The 23,079-nt window shown below is 35.8% G+C and overlaps 1 protein-coding gene across 1 annotated transcript; it reads right to left on the bottom strand.

The window, feature by feature from the left end:
- Positions 1-165: 165 nt before the first annotated feature.
- Positions 166-696, bottom strand: LOC113767054 (cytochrome P450 81D11-like). Its single transcript, XM_027311225.1, has one exon. It carries the CDS (start codon positions 694-696, stop codon positions 166-168), a length of 531 nt encoding a protein of 176 aa, XP_027167026.1.
- Between the last annotated feature and the right edge of the window lie 22,383 nt (positions 697-23,079).

Genomic DNA, 23,079 nt, shown 5'->3' with positions numbered 1-23,079 from the left:
TTGCATAGTTTGAGAATTCTTTCCACGACATTACTCTTCAATTATTATAGTCTCTTGCATATTTCCTTAGCAAGTGCATGTATCTAAATTCAAATATACCTTAGAAAAAGTTGCCTATTTTCATTTGATTTTGGTGTACACCAAGAAACAAGTTGCAACACTAACTCAAAGCTGGGAAATTATATTGATCATGGGAGGGCAAGGCTTGTACATTGCCTCCAAAGGCTTGGTCTTACCAAAAGTGAGGCCAGATTTTTCATTATAGCCTACCGTTTCAGATCCTACACTTCCCCACTCAAAGCATTGAACCAAGGTTCTCACATTTCCCACTACCAACCCAACCAATCTCATAGCCATGGCAGCTCCTGAACAAGCCCTTCTCCCTTTACCAAATGGAAGAAATTTAAATCCTACATCCAAACCCTCGAACCTTTCTGGCTTGAACTTGCTTGGCTCTTCCCATAAGTTGGGGTCTCTGTGAATGGCCCAAGTCTTCAGATGAACAATGAGGTGCAAGAATTGGCGCTGGAGGTAAAGTCTTAGTGTTTCATTTATTATGTAACATAAATATGGCAATTTGGAGAGATCAAGGTCATCCAACAAACGCCCTGAATCAGTAAGATGGTTGTTGATTTCACTCTTTGCTTTCTGCAATACCTCAGGATGATTTAACAGAAGGAACATTGCACGCTCCATGGTCAGGGCCGAAGTATGTATTCCGGCTGTAAACATAATTTGGACAAACTACTAATGTTTAGTTCAAAAAATATATGCAAAATAAAAATATGTATTTATTGGAACAAAAGTAGTTGTTGTCCAATGTCAACTTCCTATTTTGATTGATCACCTTTATCCCTTGTGACTCTCCTTTGTCATATAAGAAGTATCAGGGGATCTTTCAACGCTGCCTAACTAATGACATGGAATGACCTCCACTTCCCTTACTTCGTCGTCATGGATTTATCTTATAATACCAATCAACTATCCGAGTAAATTCTTAAATTATTATGGAAAAAAAAGTTTTTCTACAAGAGATGGTATTTGTGGGGTAATTTCTAAAATCAGGTGGTTCGCATTTTCTGAATGCGAACTAGCTTAGTTCGCATTCAGCAAATGCGAGCTAACAAAAAGCCAAGTAGCATTTTTTTTTTTAAATAGACCTTGCATTTGAGAAATGCGAGGTCCTTTGTCTGTCGATCAAAAACGAAAACCCAGCTCCTTCAACCTCAGTCCTCTCTTTGACTCATTTAACCGGAAAACCGTAAGAAACAACAAAATTGGGAAATACAAATTGAGGGGAAATTGCATCCCAAATCCGCCATTGAAATCCTCGGAAGCAGCAGCATTCATCAAGAATGCAGCCGTTGGAGGGAAGGAGTCCAACTCTGGTCATCTCGGAAGCTCTCGCCAGAAAGCTGCAAAACAGAGACCGGAAAGTTGAAGGCCTGAAAAGCTGCAAAATGGAAACCGGAAAATGTTGAAGCTACAGCCATCTTTCGGTGAATAAGGTAAGCTTTCTGATGCTATGGCCAGTGACGGAAGAAGATGCTGAAATGCCCGTAGTTATTGATTTTGTTTCTTTTTCTGGTGAAAAAGGAATGCTAGCAATAATCGTTATTTTTTTCTTTTGTTAAACATTAATGTTCATTAATGGCACAGATGTTCTTAAGGACATGAAGAGAATACAAATGTTGTTATTGTGGAGTTAAAATTACAAAATCCCACTTATTTATAGTGTAAGGATCGAAGGCAACTTAAGAGGGGGTGAATTAGGTTGATTAAGAAACTAATCAGATTATAGGCACTTTTTGCTCAATATGAAATTTACCCTCTTTTCTAAATGATCACATAATGAATCAATCAATGAATGAACAAAATCACTCGAGAGAAGTAGAAGATATAAGCAATTTAAAGATCACAAGATAACAATAAGTAAATAAGAAAGGAAGAATTGCAAACCATTTGACTAACAAGCTCCTCTTGAGCTTGTAGATCAATTCAAACAAACTTCTTCAAATTGATGAAATATAATCAATCTTGTGTACAAAGGAAGGCTCACTTCCTCCTTGCCCCAAACTCTACTCGGTCAAGTTAGGAAATTTTACTATCCCTCAGGACAACCCTCACAGAGCTACACTATTGAAGTATTCACTCACAAATAAAAAGCTTACAATGAACTTCACACCACCAAGACTACAAATCTTCCTTGGAGAGTGTTTTTTCACTAAAACTACTCTATATCTTTTGTATCTTCAGTGTGCAAAAGTTGTTTGAAGTTTCTAACCATGTGCTATTTATATAAATAGTGAGTTTGAGAAATCATGTTAATTCTTTCGGACGTCCGGTGATGGAGTTCTCCATGCGTTCGAAGTGCTGTATTGTTTATCGGACGTCCGATGTTGTCTTCGCGAGCGTCCGACAGCTTTTAACTTCCTTTATCTCTTTCAAATGCTCTTGTTCTTTGAATCAGATTTGTTTCATAGTTGAAAGTATTTCTTGAAGAGATATTTGTATCACCCATTGTTTTGTAAACATCAAAAGCTAGGGACTAAGCTCAACATATAGTTCTTAATCACTATCCTTAATGGCCTGCCCTCTCAAGAATCACGGCAGTTAATTTGACTGCTCAGAATTTCAATTGCTGACAAAAATTTGGTCCGATCAAAAGATAATTGTCCGATGCATAATTTGCCTTGGTGGAGGAAATTTGACAAAGCAACATTGACATTTAATACATTCCCTCTGTTTTGGTATCATTAATTGTGGCGGTATATCCTAGCCTGGAAAGTGGTTTAAGGGGTCAAGACTGCTGAGTTGGGTTATATTTGATGAAAATGTTAGCTGGAGTGACAATTAATGAAGGAGATTTTGAGAACAAACATAATAGGTTAATGACAAATTGAGATACCAGTGTATTAGTAGATGAAAATGGGTTGAGGATTAGGAATTCTATTAAATCCTGAGTTTGGGTTTGGTACATTAAAGAATGTCCTCTGCCTTAAGGCCTGGGTAAAGAAAAGATCTTTCCCTTCGATGATGAGGAGAGTGGTGAAGGCCTGCTTCGTATTCAGCGACATTGTTCGTACGTACATGGGAAACTCCACTTCTCTTTCGTACGCTCCTCTCGCTTCGCTCGAGCTTCAGCAAGGGGAGGTTCTGAAAGAGTCACCTTGGCGCCCTCCTTGCCCTCTTCAAGCTGTCGAATATAGATAGGAGATGAACTTCAAGTTCAAGGCAGGCAGGTAGTAAAGGCAAGCGCATAGGCAGGGGATAGGCATTCAAATCACTATCTTCAAATAGCGTAGATATATTTTAGTTTTAACAAGAGGAACCGCGAATAGCTCTTTGCCTTTCTGCTTCTTTAATCCTAATTTAATAGATTTGTAAGTTGTACATGAACTTGGATTTGAAGGTAAATACAGTGCATCATAGAGATTACAGACATCTTTGGATTTTAAGTTGTTTTGCACTAATCCAGCATTAGGCAACAGAAAGCAGGGCCCAATTTTTTATTAACTCAATTAACTAATACTATAAGATGTGGGAGGAGATGCAGGACGTTTAGGTAGCCAATACAATGGTGAATTGACAAAAATATGGGCCATTTATAAGTCCATTCAACTTTCTATTATGATAAACAAATACAAACTGGTAATGAATGCTTGGTACAAGTTCTTGTTTGTGGATGTTATCCAATTGAACGGGCCATAAGATAGTCACAATGACCAAAGGATCATCCTCGAGGGGGAACAAAAAAAAGGAACAAGAAGACTTTAACTCAGAAATCTCTAAAATGGACCTAATAAAAGGTCAGATTTATTGGACCAAAGTACAAATAAAAATAGAAAATTGGAAGATATTATGAAAGACATGACCAGAGGCTATAATTTTTCAAATAAGTTGGATTTTGGACCTGAATGAGTGTTTATCGAATTCATTCATTCGAGTGGGTTGAATTTTTACTTATAAATTTCATTTTTATGCTAATGAAAAAAGTTCAAGTCCAATTTAAAAGCTGGAGGGGGCAATGTTGTTAAACCCGGACATTTTAGCAGAATTTTCAGTTTTAACCCTTGCAATCAACTCTTACAGCAAAATAGGAGATCACAGTTTGCAGTGTTCTAAATTGATGTGATTTGTTCAGCTGCCGGGAGTTTTAGCCCATTTATAGGGGAGATTCTGTCTAAATCTCTTTAAAAACTATCAAAGTTGTTCAAAAATTTTTGACAAATACATGCTACGACTAATTTTTAAATTTTTTTGTTTCATCATTAACTCCATCATGTTCATACAGATGCGCACAAAGTTGGTGACACGAGCACATTATCAGTTGAAGAGGCTTTGGTTGATATAGTAGGATCAAATCTCTGTTGGAGTGCATCTCTGGAATCTGAGACTAATTATTAGGTAAATTTATAAGTCTACAACTTTAACAAAGTTGCCTCTCTTTATATTTACGATATTTGTCCAACTATATGAACAAGTTCATTTTACTTGAACAAGTAGGTTTTATTTGATCCCTCCGGTTGTCTCGAATATGACAGAATGAGATATACATCTTTTTTTGACCAAATTACCGGGGATTTGGAAATTTTGATTGACCATTTTGTTTTGGCTTTATTATTTTATTTGAATGGTCTTTTATGTAGTTTTATTTTTGAACCATAAAGATGACGAATTTGATGAATTTGGTGGATGTAGAAGTATTTGGCGAATGCATCATAATATTTTAGGCGATTAAATAAAATAGTTTTGAAAATTGATACATGCTTGGATTGGTTGGCAAGGAGTTTTAGCGTAGTTATAGGGGAGATTCTGTCGAAATTTTTTCAAAAATTCTATTAAGTTGTTCAAAAAGTTTGACATTTACATGCTTAGATATAATTTTGGGCTTTTTTGGTTAGTTATTAACTTAAAAGTTTTTTTGAGGAGTGGTGACAATAGTGACTCAAAAGCGGTGTTTTGAAACGTGAAATAAAACAAGGAAAGCTATTGAACTTAATCAACTTATCTTTTTTTTTTTTTGCAGAATAAGAATTCTTGAATAACATTCTATCGAAATTTATAGCCAATTTATAGGGGAGTTAGAGGGAATATTAACTTAAAATATGCTTTCAAATTCTATAAAAAATTAACTAAAAATATTAACTTTTACAAGCAGGCTGCTTCTAACATTGATATAGGGGATTCTCCTCCAAATTATTGTAGTTTCACATTCTATTATATGCATGATATAATTAATATAGTGTTTTCTTTAGCTAGTTAAGAAATAGTAATTATTTACAGTGCATTGATAGCTAAAAAAAATTGGTCAATGGTTAATGAAAAGTTTGAGCTAATATTTAGGAGAGATGATGCGAAAATTATTTTGAAGAGAGTCCTAATCCAATAGTCATTTGTTCCATACTTTTGTATTACAAATTCTAATTTTTTTTCTCCAAAATAGGGATTTATTTCACACATATGTCTGTAGAAAGACTTCTGCGAATGTCTCTTTATTGAGGATGTAAAATACATTACGAGAATGGGTCAATTTGTTACTTGCCTCGAACCTCCAACCGTACGTTCACATTGCGGCATAGAATTGGATATGAGGAGTTGGTTGACATAATTTATCAATATATGGGGGTCGATCGGGGGACGTTCAAGTTGAATTTATTTCTCCGTCAACCGTGTGGCCGTACCTCTTATAATGTTTCCACAGTGGTGGATGATGAAACTCTGGAGATAATGTACGATATATGGAACGAAATTGGTCCATGCATAGCCGAGCTTTATATCGAGAAGGAGGAAATTTCCCAAAATCCTCGAGTCAGTAGCGCATTCATTCCATTAACTAACAATGTTGGTCCGATGATGTCGCTTGTCCATGCATGCATGGATCCAACAAAGTTCCGGTCCTACTCTAGTACAGTAGTATCAGAGATTGCATCGGCCTCCCAATATACACATGGAGATTGGGATAGGGACTCGTCAGAGTCAAGCATCACATCAGGGTTAAGGCATGATGTTGAATATGTTCACGGCCTTGACTCGATTCCAAGTTGTAGAGATCCAGGATCGCCATATCATTTATCTTGTTATGGCTTAGATTCCACCCCTGGTCTAAGTCATCCAACAACAGCTGAAGATAATGTGTATGCCAGTGGACATAACAAGCTCCCTGCTTTAGAGGAGATGATGATTCGGAACATGACGCAGAAGATATAGAAGAATCTGAGTCAATTGATGCGTCCGACAGTAGCTCAGATGACGAGCATGAAGCTTGTGGTTTTCACCCGGATCTCGAGACCCAACATCTCATTAATGGTACGAGCATTGCGAATACTAAGCGAGGAGATAGTAGGTCAAACAATGCAATTGTGGGCCTCTCATATGTTCCAAGAGGTCTTAGATTTTTCTCTGACCTTGGAAACATAGATGATGATGACCAACTCACTAATAAAAGTGAGTTAGAGCGCATTGTTACATTCAATGAGAAGAATAATAATATATGCCTACATATAAGGTTTGATAGCAAACAACAACTCAGTAGAGCTATTAGGATATAGTCTAATAATCATAACAGGGAGTTCAGGGTGGTTGAGAGCAAGAGTAACACGTGGGTTGCCAAATGCAAATTTGCATTTGATAGGAGTACTAGCACTGCAGTCATCCCATCGTATCCGGTATACGACTGGTTTGTTAGAACAGTGAAAAAGAAGACTCATGGGTTGTGGCAAATAACCAAATAGGTCAACGACTACAATTGTCTAAGTGATTTGATGAGTAATAGCAATACAAGTCTCACATCTTCAGTTATTGCTAGACACATACTTTGTAGCATTGAAGATGATCCTAGATTTAAAATTAAGAATATAATGAGTCATGTTAAGGAAGGCATGAAGGTGGATGTTTCTTACAAAAAGGCCTGGTATGTCAGACGCAAAGCTATTGAACTTGTATTTAGATCTTGGGATGCCAATTTTACTGAACTACCAAATATATTGATGCACTTGTTCAGTCAAATCCGGGAACTGTGGTCAAGTGGTAGCACCATTCGGAAAGCACAGATCGAGTAAAAATATTTAAGTTTGTATTCTGGGCTTTTGGACGATGGCGCTCATTTGCATGGTGAATATAAAGGCAAACTACTTGTTACAGTTACGCAAGATGCCAACAACAAGATAATTCCAATTGCGTATGCCATTGGTAATAAAGAGACTATTTCTAGTTGGTCATGGTTTATGGAGCAATTTAGATACCATGTGGCTCATGACCGGTATCCTGTTTGTGTCATTTCGGATCGTCATAATGGTATCATCCATGCCATAACACAGTTTGACTATTGGAAAGAACCTTAGGCGTTTCATAGGTTTTACCTACGACACGTTAGGAGCAAACTAATGACACATTTCAAAGGCTTGCATCTTAAAAGGTTGTGTTGAACAATGGGAAAAGCTAGACAATTGCGCAAGTAGCGAGGGTTCAAACGAGAAATAAGAAACATGTTTCTGATGCATGAACTTATTTGTCTGACATTGGACCCGAAAGTGGTGTCTAACACATGACGGTGGCCATCATTGGGGTATTCTTATAATCAACATATCCGAAAGCTATAATAATGTACTTAGAGGGGCACGCCATTTGCCAATTCGGGCTTGTATCAATATAACATTTCATCGGACAGTTGAGTCGTTTAAAACGAGAAGTGAGAATGCCAGACATTACTGTAACCCTTTTCCTCCAAAGATATGGCGGCGGTTTAAAAATTCTGATCAGAAAGCCGGACTACACAGGATTGTAGAGTTCGATGTCTCAACAAGGATGTACAAAGTTGTGACAGACTGACGTATGGATGGCAAAGGGGATAATACACAAACGGTCAAATTTTTTATAAAATTTGTTCTTGTGCCAAGTGGCAGTAGTACAGGCTTCCTTGTTCACACGTGATGATGACAATGTGCAGGCATCGAGGAGACAATTCGGGACTGCTTGTGGATCCCCAATTTATAAAAAGGTGGTGGCCGGTGCAGTATTCAGGAAGGTTTAACCTTTTACCGCATCCAGATACTTGGCTCCAACCTGATTGGGAGCTGCATATAGATAGAAGTAAATATATTGCATGTCGGGCAGGAAGGGTACGAGCAAGAAGAATTCGGAATGAGATGGATGAGAGAGATCCAGAGGAACCAAGAAAATGTACAAATTATCATCAGTTAGGTCACAATAGAAGAAATTGCTCGAATTATAGACCTTGAATGAAATAATTTAGAGATAGGAACCCATGTAATCCTATTAGAAGGCATTATGAAATTAGTATATTTTGCTATGTACAATTTATTGATAAATTATGAAAATAATATTTTTGTTTTTTTTTTATTTTGAAGGGGTCTTAGTTCTTAAAGTGTCGAGTTAGTATGGGTTCTCAAACTACTATTCTAGGCATTATAGTATACAGTCTTTTATATTAGTTGAATCTTTCAATATTTTGTATTTGATGATTCGGTTTATGATTATAAGGAATGACAAATTTTGCATTATTGTACTTATTCTTGCAGATATTCACATCGATATGATCGACATTCCTGCACCAGCAGATCTGCATCTGGGGCCATTCGTGTACGATATTATCTCGGCAGGAACTACACATAGGGCATATTCCATATTTTTCTGGCATATTTTGGACAATCAGCTCTATGTCAGACGATGTGATAAGGATTTTTGGGAGCATACACCTATTCCCGAAACTGTTTGGCATTATTTTCATTTGATTGGGTTTGAAGGGGTGCTCGAGAGTGGATATATGATGATTGATCATGCTCTGATCACTAGTTTAGTGGAGCGATGGCGGCCCAAGATTCATACCTTTCATCTACCCGTTGGAGAGGTTACAGTTGCCTTACAGGATGTAGAGGTTCTATGGGGATTACCGATCAATAGTCCTCCGATTACTGGAATAGATACATCTCATAGTGTTCAGGAATGGGGACTCATATGTGAGGAGCTTATTAGTTTTTCTCCGTCCCCGTCGGATTTTGATGGACAAAGGTTAAAATTGGGGTGTTTATCCAGAGCATTAGATACAAAGTTGCCAACCGATGCTTTGGATGTCGAATGTAGACAACGAGCACACATATACCTCCTCCTATTATTAAGTGGCCATTTATTGTCCGATAAATTCGACAATAAAGTCCCGTTAATATATCTTCCCTTACTACGAGACTTGAAAACTATTGAGTAGTACAATTGGGGTAGTGCAATATTAGCAACTCTCTATCAATCCCTGTGTATAGCCACATCACCCTCTAGATCGACTATTGCGGGACCATTAGTTTTGCTACAGGTAGATTACACTTAATAAAGTAAGGTTATTTACTTATTATTTTATTACAATTATGAAATGATTCCAATTTTTATTATTGATATGGGCATGGGAACGTATACCTACAATGCGTTCTGATCGAGTGCAGCCGTCAGAGCACTATCCTGGTTCATATGGAGTTCGGGGCGTATATATCAATCGTAGTTGTGACCATAATTTGTAATTTAAATAACAATCATTTGTTTTAAAAAAACTCTTCATTTATTCTATTTAGGTGGAATGTTAGGTGTTATCTACACAGAGTTGTAAGACATGTCGTGTCAATATTTCGAGATCAGTTGACGGGTCTACATCCTCAAGAGGTATTGTAATTGTGCAATGACGTTGAACATCTAATGCTTTACCTTTTTTGAATAAGATAATAAAATATGTAACTGTTAGATGAATAGATGCAGATTGTATTTGATTATTTTAAAATTGGATTTGTTGGCAGGGAGTTTTCTTCCAGTTATAGGGGAGATGCTGTCAAAATTTTCTTAAAAAAATATGTAAAATGACAGAAATTTGCTTAAATTTGTTATGTTTTTCTCATTTGACAATATTCAATGGTGCATATAGTAAATTGTTTGTGGAGACCAATTTAACTTAGTGGTTTGTGCATATTCATTTATGTTTTTTGCAGTTCATATGGTAGCCATATTTGGAGGATGTTCTCACTTTTCTGCCTGCATATTGTACTACAGGTCATGACATTTGGAGGTGACAATATCTTATATGTTGAAAAGTTGTCGAGTCGCATCTTCCGTATCCAGTTATACGACAATTTGGATATTATCAGTCCCTGCCTGATCTTAAGTTGACTGAAAATCAAGTAATCCTACATTCTCTAGATCGTCGTGGTAAGGAGGAATCAAGACTGGATAACTACTCATAGAGCATATATTGATGTGTGGACTGATCGGCGTGTGCATGTACAAGATGGTGCTGTAGTTGAAGATCCTACATATCCATCAGATGAGTATCGTCATTGATATCGAGAGCAGACAATGCTTTATATTTCAAATTCAAATAGGTATCCCGCTTTTCCGGAGGGCTTTTAGGGTGATAGCGCTAGAGCACAATATCTTGTAAGTTTTTGCCTAACCACTACCCGTTTATAAAAATTTATTTAAATAATCACTACTAGAAAAATAGCTTTTAATGACACTTGTATTATGACATATTTTCCTAAATGTCATAATAGGGTGTTAACATGACAGTCAGTAAGGAGTGTCATTAAAAAGGTGTCAAAAGTAGACAAAACTATATCGTATCACCCTTAATTTTGAAAATTGGCGCTATGCTTTAGCGCATAATTATTTTCACCCAAAATTCTAATATTTTCTCCCTTTTCTTACTTACTATATCTCATCACTTCTCTCCTCACCCGCTGCATTTTCTCTCTCTCTCTGTACTGTGACCTTTCCCTCCCTCTTTTGTTTCTCTCAATTTAGGGCAAATTTAGCCAATTTTCTTGCCAATCAGCTAATTTTTCAAGGAGGAAGCAACTAGGATTCATCCCACTGATAGAGGTACGATGATTAAGATGTTTGTTTAGTTTATTGAATATCAATTATTCAATTTTTTTGTTAACATCAAGATTGTTTTCTTTTTTATTTCTTGTATTTAAGAGATAATTTTAACTTTAGGTCTACATATATATCTCCAATTTTGTCTAAAATAAGCAAAAAGGTAGATGGCATCAACAATTTAGGGTTGTCTTCTACTTAGCTATTTGAGTATGCCATCAAAATGTCAGTTGATTGGATGTGTCATTGTTTTGATTCATTCTCATGTTTGGAATTTTTTCTTTTTGTTTTTTAGCAGACAATAAAAGTTTCTTGATGGTTGTATCGAAGTTTCTTAATGATTGGATGCTGTCAAAAGATTCCGAGTAAATGTTATAGCCTTCTTTAGCATCAGTTTGGTAGCATCCGTGACCCACCACATGTTTGATAAATTGACTAAACGAGTTTTTCATTGCTGGCCAAATGGATTTGCTCTCTAGTTTACTCAATTCTTCCAAGCAGCATGCCCTTTAGTTTTTTGCCAAGGCTCTGCCTTCTTTTCTTGAAATTAATTTTATAAACTAATCTTGAGTTGAATAGAGAACTGAAATACTGCAACATGGTTGAATGTGTCTTTATGTTTTCTCTTCGGATCTTTAGTTTGAACATGCATTTTCTGTTTGAGGTATTTAGCTACTTTTGTCTTAGACCATTGCCTAATGAAGCAGTAGCTTGGCAACTCTTGTCATGTGATATTATTGTTTGTTCATTAAGTATTTATGCATGATATATATTGAGTGAAGACAATATGTAAAGTTGTTTCTTGCCTTTTAAAAAGTTTGGACACTCTCACAGTCTCACTTCACTTAGGAAACCACTTTGTCTGTTTTTATTCAGATACTGATCAAAGATTTGGATATTACAGTTACAAGAATGAGGAAAAAAAGATGTTGCTTATAGAAAAGCATAAGGAAGCTTCTACTATTTGGTGTCAAGCTGATGCTTTCGGGGCTCATGTTACATTTATGTTAAATTGGAGAATGACATAAGCAAGGCAAATATTACATTTATGTTAGTGTTGTTCTAATTTCATTGGTGCTATTAGACCTACTTATGGATGTGTTTGTATAACTAAAATATCTCATAAGTTTAATTTGACAAAATTAATAGGTGACAGAGACATTTTAGATGGTTGGGACAAAGTGCATTATACTATGAAATTTGTTCTATTCTTTTTCCCAATTTCTCGTTGCACAAGGTACAAAGACAGTGATGAAATGTACACCTTTTATAAATTCCAGTGGTTAGTTTAATTTCTAATGACTTTAGTTTTCACTGGGTCTTTGTCTAGCAACGTTGTTTATTAGGGTCACCAGAATACTACTGACAGGAAATGGCCAAACTCTTGGTTCTAATATTTGTCTAGCTTTTCCCCTCTTGTTTTGTCCTTGTTTCAATTACTATTAGTCTTTCTTTTTTTTCAATTGCTATTAAATGTTATGTAAGTCCAATGTAAGAAATATATGTTCACTACACACTAGTGCACATTTAACTTCATAAATTGAAATCTTACAACAAGATATAGATGAAAATCATTATTCTGATTAACATGATTGACCAAAACCATGTACTTGTATTCAACATATACTTGTAGCTCTAATTTTGGAATTGTTTATCATCGCTAAATGTCTAAATTTGTATTACTGAATTCTTTAATAAAACTTTACATAAATCCTCATGACTTGTGTTTGCTCTTCTAAGTTATTAGCTTATGCGCATAGTTATCCTTGTGACTTAAGGGTCAATCTAACATTGCTTACTACTAGAAAAGTTACCTTTAATGACATACCTAATCTAACATTTGGTTCTCTTTTAATCATGAGCCTACTTAAATATTTGTCATGAATATGCATTCACAGAAACAATAATTTATCTTGGTGACACGTCTTTGGGATTGCATTGGTGTGAAATCTATGTGAATGTGTTTGTGGAGAGTGATGAAGAGCTGATGAGGCCATACCATAATTTTCGCAAGATTGGAGATGTAATTGGAGTGGTCATTACTTGGCCAATAAACTTGGTAATCTTTACTCTAACTTAGTTTTTATTTGTTTTCTAAGATTAAAACTGTAAAAGAAGAGCTGTGTGATTGGTAACTCCAATTGCTTGGTTTATGACACATGTAGGTGAATCTTGAAGAAAACTAAATGATCCTTGGTTCAAATGGCTATTTTTTTGAAGACATTGTTAATGCTTTTTAGTCGAGTTCCTGTCAAGCTACTTCTTCCTTTATATATATTGACAATGCTACTGCAATACTCCTCACTAGTGGGAAATCTCTGAAGTAGCATGTAATTTGTTGACATAGTTTTAAGGTGAGTTGCTTAGATAATATATTTTTGCACCAGTTTGGATTATTGTATTGCACCAGTTACTACGAAGATGTAAATAACTTTGGTTTTCCTTTATATGATGGTGCTAACTACTTTATCATTCCAAAAATTAGGATTTACAATATGCAGGCAGGATGAAATGTGATTTCTGCTTATGGGTATAAAACACGGATGGTATATAGGAGTAATGCAACATACTGTACAAACACTTAAAAGTGTCATCACTTCGACTTTTATTGTACATAATATTCACAAAATTTCATGTTAAAAAGTGTCATAATAACCTAATCTAGTTATACCAAAAAGTATCATAATATTTCATTCTACTTATGTGAGTGTGTTATAATATCTTATTGTACTTACATGACAGAAGTGTCAAGATAGTTTCAAAATATGACAGTTATGTGCATCACTTAAGTTTATATAACATCAATTGTGCCCTGGCATTTCTTGTCATTTCAAAGTGTCATAATAGCGATAACTAATGACATTTATAAGTGCTAGAAGAACTACAAATTAGGAGGCATAGAAACTGTCATAAAACTTATAGTGACGTTAAAATGGATGACGCTTTTGACAGAGCGTCATTATAGTTAAAACGTCATAACATGGAGCTATAATGACGCTTTCAAATGTCATAAAAGGATATTTTTGTAGTAGTGAATTTTTTAAGGTTTAACGTTATTAATACTTATTCATTCCAATATTTGCACTCTAGATGAATGCTATGTCTCAGGTATATTATATGACTGAGGACTCTCTAGCACATAGTGACGAATAGCACATGAATTATTTTAATGCAATGAAGGACTTTGCATCAATAACATTGCATTATGTAGGGGAGTCATCCCGACTTGCATTCCACAACACGTAGATGCAAGTCGTGTTCAACGAGCTCCTAGGAATATTCACAGAGGTCAGTATAGCGGTGGACGACGTCGTAGACTCTGATCACCAGAACCCACCATCCAAACTGGATTCGATGGAGGGTCACAGGCTACTGAGCACCATGTTGACGCATCTTCTTTAGTCACACCTCAAACCGAAGTCATGCAACTGCACAGTGCATCCATTGGCCATTCTAGGTCCCCAGTGACTTTTTTACAGTTTACGTCCTATACAGACTTACATCATGGCACTTCTGCACAACATGCAGGAGGTATAAATGAAGGTCAGAGTACCCAACATCATGATGCTATACTTGAGTCACAGATTACTCAAGTCGATACAGTAATGCAAGACCAGCCACGTCAAACACAAAGAGTACGCAAACCCAGAGGATGTGGTACTCATGAAAAATTTGGACATCATTGATGATACCCTGATTATGTAGCTATTGAATAAACTAACTAATTATGGCTGATATACTTTATTGTGCCATTTCCTGTTTATATTTTTTACTTTCCCAAATATTAGTAGAAAAACTTGATCACGTATATCTTATCGATCCTTTTTTACAAAACTAGAAACTTTCATAAAATTACAAAGAAATTCTCTTTTCTCACGAACAATTTTGATGCTCTCTTATGAGAAAAAATTTCTTCTATTAAACATATGACAAAAAATTTTGATGCTCTCGTATGAGAAGTATAAAAAGAGAGAATTTTATTCATCAAAAGTTAAGACTTAGCATATTAACACTTTTATTGTATTTTATATTGACTTGTGAAAATAAAGAATTATACATGTATAGTTATTTCTTTACAAAATTATTTAATAATAAAATTAGGTGTTTCCAACCGTATAATTATCAACTCTTTTAATATAGAAGAAATATAACTTTTTGTTATTTATATACAAAGGATTAGTAGTTGATAAAATTTTCTTTAGAACTCATTTGTAATCATTTGCACAATTGATTTTAGTGCGATATTAGCGACTCTCTATTACAGTTAGGGTATAGATGGAGAAGTTCTAAAGTCACATATATTTATCTCAAAAGTAGAAGGAATATGAGTAACTACTTGTAGGGAACTTGTTGCCCTTTGGATAAAATCGAAAAAATTTGAAACCTTTTGGAGCAATTTTATAATTTTGGACAATATTTTGAAAAAATTTTGATAGAATTTCCCCTTAAAATTGGACTAAACTCCCTGCCAGCAGACTCAAGATTAACAACATTTGAATACAATTCATATTCCAACAGAAAACTTGAAAACAGAAAAGGTCAAGTTAAACACCCTACATCCAACAGATTAAAAACAAAATGACAAGCAAATCCTGAAGCAACAAAATAGCCATCCTAAAGGTGCAGCTTCAGTCGTTATCTTCATCTTCATCACCATCATGAGGTAGAGGAATTCCCAAATGATACTTGATCCGCTCCAGGCGAGTGTCCATCCGTCCCAATCGATACTCGATATCGTCCAAGCAAGTGAAGAGTCGCTGCCAATTCGATTATGGCAGTGGAGGAGGAGGTGCCGTAGTAGAAGGTCCGGCTTCCTCTCGGCCATGTCTTGCCTTTTGTCCCCTTTCTCGAATAGGTCGAGGAATGTTCTCCGTGCCAATACTGAGAAGACGAAGGGTAGAAACCTATAATTCGGTTTCAGGTGTAACAAATTCCTGCCGTATACCTTGCAAATTAACCTCAAAATTCTCGAACACCAAGGAAAGCAGACGAGGAAATGCCAATTTGAATGACGTCGTTCTCCGCCTCACCGTAGACCTTATGTGGCTAATAATGATGTTCGGCAAGGGAATTCGAGCTTAGAAGAAGTTCCGCCGATTATGAAACATGTAGTCGAGAAAGTAGATGTCACTTTTGTGGACCTCCGTATGCCCCGTCTTCTTGGGTATGACATTGTGGGCCATCATATAGATAATGAGACGATGGCGAGGTTCGAAAACACTCGCCAACATTGTCTCCTTCCTCGAGGATCGAAAAGGTTGGTAATCAAGACCAAACCTAGTCATGGCATGTGATGGATCCCACCGCCTATTCGGTGAAACGAATCCCTTCTTAAAGTCGATAGCTTGATCCTGGTTGTTACAATCCAAAATGGCAGCTAGGCGCTCCCTCGACAAAACAATACGTCTCCCATGCACCCATTAATCCACCATCTCACCACTGTGGCACGCTTTATAATCAATGTTGCTGTAGAACTCGCGCACCAAGTCAGGGTAGTAGTGAATCGGCAAGGTGAGAATTGATGCCCAACCAAGTTGATTGAAAGCCTCCGAGATGCGATAAACCATTTTAACGGACTCACGTGCATCTAAAAAAAAAACTCCAAATTAGTGTGTGCCTCATGCCACTCTTGATTCCTCAGGGTAGAAAACCTAGCACTGTCAAAGACGGACGCTTCGGCACCACGAGAAGTACCCTCACCTGGTCATCCTTTAACCAGTTGAGGAGAAGGTGACCTCTCCTCCTCACTTACTTCGACCTCCTCACTAACCTCTATATCATCACTACTAGAGGATGAATATATACAACCTGTTTTCCCCTAGCCATAGTACCTAATAAGAAGGATTCAATTATTCACATGTACTAAGACATATTTCATATTTTTGACAATAAATAACATGAATTGATTCAAATTACCACAAATACATCCCTCCATGTCATAAGAAATCAAATAAATATAGTTAAACAATCATTATTATGACATAAGAGAAATGACATAGTCAAAATGTCAAAAATTACTAAAATCATCAATCTATCAAAATAGGCCACAAATATATCCAAATAAGTGAAATTAGCACTAATCAAGATAATAGCAGCCAAATTTTAGCAACAATAATAGACATTTAGCTATAAACATGGTTAAGCAAGATGTATTCTAATAACTCGTAAAATTCATCAAATCACTCTCTATACACAATGCACATGTTAAAACATCATCAACTAACCATTTTATACCATAATCATTGATCACCAATGGCTCAACAACATTCCAAGCCAACTTTCCAATTTTAGCCAAATATAGCAACTTAAAAATTTAAAGAACTATTAATCATCAATTTGCTACATTTGAACTTGTAAACATGCTTAATTACCATCAACAAGCATAATAGAGGCCAAAAACATCTATAAACATTATCAAACTTTCAAAATTAAAACATGTCAAAAAGCTCAAAAAATTGAAAAATATCAACTTCTAAAATACGTAAATTTGATGAAGAAACTTACCTCAATTATGCAGAAGGATGTTTGGAGATGATGACTGTGCAAAAAACCCTATGAAACGCCCTCTAATTGACCTCTAATTGAAGAAATTAAAAACTAGAAACCCTAGCTTTCAATCTCCTTAAAACCGATTTTGAGGTGCCGAAGCGTTTGTAGATCTCTCATTTTGACACTCTTGCATCTCCTCATCACTAGTCAAGCAAATTGCACTCTCATTTTCTTCAAAATCAACAATGGTTTTCGAGGGCAATTCTTCAAATTGAGAAGCCAATCGATTTATTCTGGATGTCAATAGACATATTTGATCTTCCAGATTACTCATTGCATCCTTCATCATCTCATTTCTCATTTGTGTCTCCTGTTGGAATCGGTATGTATTAGTAGCTATTGATTCAACTATTTCTTCAAGAGACATACCTGACATAGATGATGATTCTTGAGACTCATACTGCTGAAAATTCATTGGCCCTGTTGTATAATTATAACTGGAGTTATCCCACCATCCTTGATCATACCCGTTTGGATTAGGGTTATACCACGTTTGAGACCAGGGTGAAAAATCTCCATAATTATTGAGTGGGACACTCAGATTATCTTGATATTCGGGGCACATACCAGTTGAATAATCCTTGGCATAACAAATTTTACAGGTTGCAGCAGCCATTCTTTCTCTAATAGAGTTTAGTGCCTCTGAATATGCAAACTTAGCAAAAAAACTAGCCTCATTGCCTTCCCTGGAAACAAAATCCAGTCTATCACCAAAATAAGGAGTGTTAGAAGCCATAAACTATATTAAAAAAATAAGAGAAAAATAAATAAAAAAAAATAAAAACAAGATGAACTCAAAAAGAAACAAATTAATCTGGCACCAGTCCCCGGCAACGGCGCCAAAAATTGACAGGGTGTCAAACCTGTGCAATAATAAATACCTGCTTAAATAAAATATAATTTCTGTAGATAGTGATAAGCAGGGTCGAATCCACAGGGACTGGGGATAATTCGTTTCTTCTAGAGTTCAAAGTATAGGGGGTTTTGAGATTAAGTGCCAATTAAACAAATTAAATGCAGGAAGTAATTAATTCAAAGAAATAATTAAGAGAAGCTGTAGCCAAGGGTACACTTCAGAAATGATTCATGCACTGATCATTGATGCAGAAATAATTCCAACATTTAGTAATAGATTAGTTATAGTTGTCATGCACGCGATAAACAACCAACCCTTCCTTAATTTCTCGATAGCTAAGGTACGACCGTTAGCTATTTCTCTAACCCAAAAATAACCCTAAGTACGACCGTATGATTTAATTCCTAGATTGCATTAATAATTAGAAAGGCCCAATCCTAACCAACAAACACGCTACGAGGGTTTGTTTAAGCTAGATCATATGCTCCCCTGACATAAACCCAATTACGCCAGTTGCTACTGAGGTAGAGATAACGAACAATTACGGATTCAATTACCCCTATTTAGCAAAAATAGCCTATATGAATAATTAATTATTGCGCACTAATCAATCATACACAAGGCCATAGCAATTAAAATCAAGGGACATATAAATACCAATAAATGAAGAAAATAATTAAAACAGATTCGATCTCACAGTAATTGTCGAACCAAATCGTCAATTGTCCCCTTGACTAGAAAATAAGAATTCAGTTCTTCATTGTTGAGGAAATTCCCAACATGATACTGTCGAAAGTAAAAAACTCAGTTCTGCGGCTATTCAGCCTCTAATTCCATATATCCCCCGTGACTAGTCTTCTAACCTAATAAGAAGAGAAAAGAATCCAAAAGATGGGACCCTCCGAATTCCTTCTTGTTTCCTATTGATAGTAGGACTTCCTAGCCTCTGTACGTTTCTTCCTAAATAATAGACTAATCCTTTCTTTTCTCCGTGGTCCCCGCACAATTGAGAGCAAAAGTCCTCCCAAAGCTTCCTGCACCAACCGAGGCTTTCCTTCTTTGTTTTGTTTCCTATTACTTGTAGGACTCCAATCTCCTAATCAGCAAAGGAAATGCAATCTCTTTGTAGCACCATGTGAGCCCGGTTGTTTGAAATCTCAATTATCTCCAAAAAGTCCCTCATTTTTGTAGTTTTCTGCTCCATTCCCTGAAATTGAGTCCAATACCAAATATAAGTAAATATTAACAATTAAAACAATATTTGGCAAGGATAAAGGGGGAAATCAACAATAAAATAACCAACAATTAACACCCTATCACTTACCTCAATTATGCAGAAGGATGTTTGGAGATGATGACTGTGCAAAAAACCCTATGAAACGCCCTCTAATTGACCTCTAATTGAAGAAATTAAAAACTAGAAACCCTAGCTTTCAATCTCCTTAAAACCGATTTTGAGGTGTTTTTATTGGATTTTAATAGGTTAGAAAGGCTATATAATGCTCAAAAGTTGTTGGCTTGATGATTTTTAACCAAGATATGGAGCAAAAATAGAATTTGGTGAATTGTGTGTGAAAAGTAGAAAGAAAACGCGACTGGAAGAAGGAGGTGAAGAAGAAAACTGAGAGGGAATTCGCGTTTTAAAGCTTCGTACAAGTGAGACAATACGTGACTTCACAAAACGCGCATTCAAGTCACATTTTGCTAAGTCGCGTTTTCTTCATGTTCCTTGGAGAATTCAAAACGCGACTTCAAGAATACGCAACTTATTCCTTGGAGAATTCAATACACGACTTCAAGTCGCGTATTCTGTTGTATTTGCAGAATTGAAAACGCGCCATCATGAATACGCGCCTTCAAGTCGTGTATTCAAGTCGCGTTTTACGCCTTAAGCTTCTAGAATTGAAAACGCACTTTCTGTAATACGTGACTAGAAGTCGCGTATTGCTGCAAACTGCGTTTTCTTATGCGAATTTTTGCAGAAATTTTAACTTTTGAAAATCACATCTGGCACCCCCAATTACTCAAAATACATCCTAGATCATTTATCGAATTCACATTTATCGAATTTGCATTTATCTGGTACCCCAATTTTTTAAAGTAATTTTCTATGAATTCGCATTTATCGAATGCGAAATCCAAAATATTTACTCCTCGCACTCAATGAATGCATAAACAATTATTTAAAAAAAATAAGATTTTACTAAAGATTGCATTTAGTAAATGAGAGATCTGCAAAACAAATATTTTTTAAATTTAATTCGCTAGGACCTTGCGTTTAGTACTGTTAAGAAAACAAATCTTTTTTAAATTTAATTTTGTAGAAGCTCGCTAGAAGAAAACAAATATTATTTAAATTTAATTTTTTTAGGAGCTCGCATTTAGTAAATGACAATATGCAAAGTGGTCAAAAAGAGCAAAATGATCATAGTTACAATAAATATTTAAAAAAATATTTATTTTCTCTGACAGAACAAATATTTTTCATATCATGATAGCTCTAACAAAAAAAAAAAAATTTTAGAGCTCACGTTTAGCAAAATGGCTTGCACCCATTGTAGTAATGGTCAATTTTTAGAATCTCCTAACTGGTTTCAAAAGGACGTTCTCTAGAGGAACTACTAATGTTGGCAAAAAATTCCCACAAAGATCATAAAACACAGCAAATGAGGAGAAAACAAACTGAGAGGTCAATGCCAATAAAATTTTAGCGGTTCTACTTCTTAACACGAGTTCGTTTCAGCAAATACCAAAGCTTTCAGTTTGTTGCGAGGTGCCAGACCTCGCATTTTTTGAATGCTAGGTCTGGTTTTCTTTCTTTTTTTTTTTGGACTTTGTGGGTCTAAAAATTCAGAGTGACTTTGCATTCAGCAAATGCAAGCTCATGGAGCTCGCATTTGCTGATTGCGAAAACCCATTTGATGGAATTGCATACTCAAAGTGCCCCTTTGTAGAAATTTTTTAAAAATCATCATAATTTTGGAAATTTCTCTCAACTATCCATGTTTTTAATTCCTATGATGTATTTGATGGTCTCCTCTTGTGAAAACTATGATTAAGATCTTTACGATATTTTTTGCGTAAAAAAAAAGAAAAAAAATCTATCCATTTTATCAGTTAAACTATAATATAGATGCTTATACATGTCACCACTTAAAAAAAAAATCTTTAGTGCACCAAATTAATCGACTCCTTATGCTTCAAAGCTCTTTTCTAGACACTTTCAATTCAACTGCCCAGATTTTGAGAGCTTTCATCAGCACATATCAATCTGGAACTAAGAATTCAGAAGCTCTTTTCTGGACGCTTTCAACTGCCTAGTTTTCGAGATCTTTCATCAAGTCATATCAATCTGGAGCCTCAGCAGTTGAAGTCTTGACTCTTTTTACCCTTTTCATCAGCACACATCAATCTGGAACTAAGAATTCAGAAGCTCTTTTCTGGACGCTTTCATCTGCCTAGTTTTTGAGATCTTTCATCAAGTCATATCAATCTGGAACCTCAGCAGTTGAAGTCTTGACTCTTTTTACGCGACCAAGGTTACGGATAATTTTTCCTTTCCTTTTCATTAGTTATACTCACAGTTCAAGAAATTGATGTTTGACGAGCTGCAATTTACTTTTTTTCCTGATTGTCCCTCAATTTGTATCTAAAAGATTTTGTAGTTATATTTGGAGTGTTAAAGTCTGAAGTGGTTTATTGGAGTATTTATTGTTGAAACATGATTTTAATGTTCTTTGTTAAAAATTTTATAAGGGTAAAAACAAGGATATTAGTATTTTTCTATTTCCCTTTTGGGCCACCAAAAAATAATTTGAGACATGCAGAAACAGAAATCATGAATTATAAAATGGTATATAGGAAACATAGTTGTTCAAAGCTGAGCTACTGACCATTAGCAACACTTAACAACGAGGATTTGTCCGTTAATGCAGATGAAATTTTGTAAAACTCAATGATTTTAACGTCATGCCCCCAAATTTCAACACAGTGAATGTGATCCTTACTAGGTGCAACTGTGAAAGTTAATCACCGGCCCCATCAAAATGTTTGCTTGATTATCAAATCTAATTTAGCAAATGAAATAAAAGAACATTTGGGATCAGCAGCCTATGTCCGGCCACATTAGCTACTGATTGAAACCACAAATTGCTGTCTGCGGTTGAACCTGCAACTGCAATGACAGACAGTACAGGCTGGAAAGTGATATATGACCTTGGATGTGGTTACAAGGCACAAGGTTTATCACGCCGTGAATCATCTTGCTTAAAAAACATAACTGAGGGTAATTCTAATTGAAATTTTTGAAATGAAAAGGGGCTTACATTCATACATCGGTGTAGTATTCAGGATCAGCTTCTTGCAGAGACATCAATGCTTGAATAATATCTTTTCTCTTGGTTGAACATGCAACATCTTTACCTTCCTTTTTTCGAATTTTATCAATCAGACCCTGGGGAACTTTGTCTCTTTTCCTGTGCAAGTAAATCATACTCTTCTCCGGCCATCCAAAACCGATCCACCTTAAAATTGGAACACACACAAATTTCCAACAACGATCTTGGTGTAAATATATCCCCTGATTGTTCGGATGGCCATCTTTTTCCTGCAACCATTTTCATTACCACATTGAAAAGCAATTCCAAGAACAAAGAGTTCAGGTCTGCAACTTTCCATGTTTTCTCATCAGAGCTACTTGAGAACAGTTTTTTGACAACAAAACGTAGTTCATCTCTCCAGATTGATGAATATTGTTGGAGAGTAAGTGAAGAAAATATATGGATGGCCGTTAGACGGCGGAG

This window comes from Coffea eugenioides, chromosome 1 (genome assembly GCF_003713205.1).
Source record: "Coffea eugenioides isolate CCC68of chromosome 1, Ceug_1.0, whole genome shotgun sequence".
Taxonomy (NCBI): Eukaryota; Viridiplantae; Streptophyta; class Magnoliopsida; order Gentianales; family Rubiaceae; genus Coffea; species Coffea eugenioides.
Note: the sequence above shows the minus strand (reverse complement) of the source record. Positions and strands in the feature narration are given on the sequence as shown.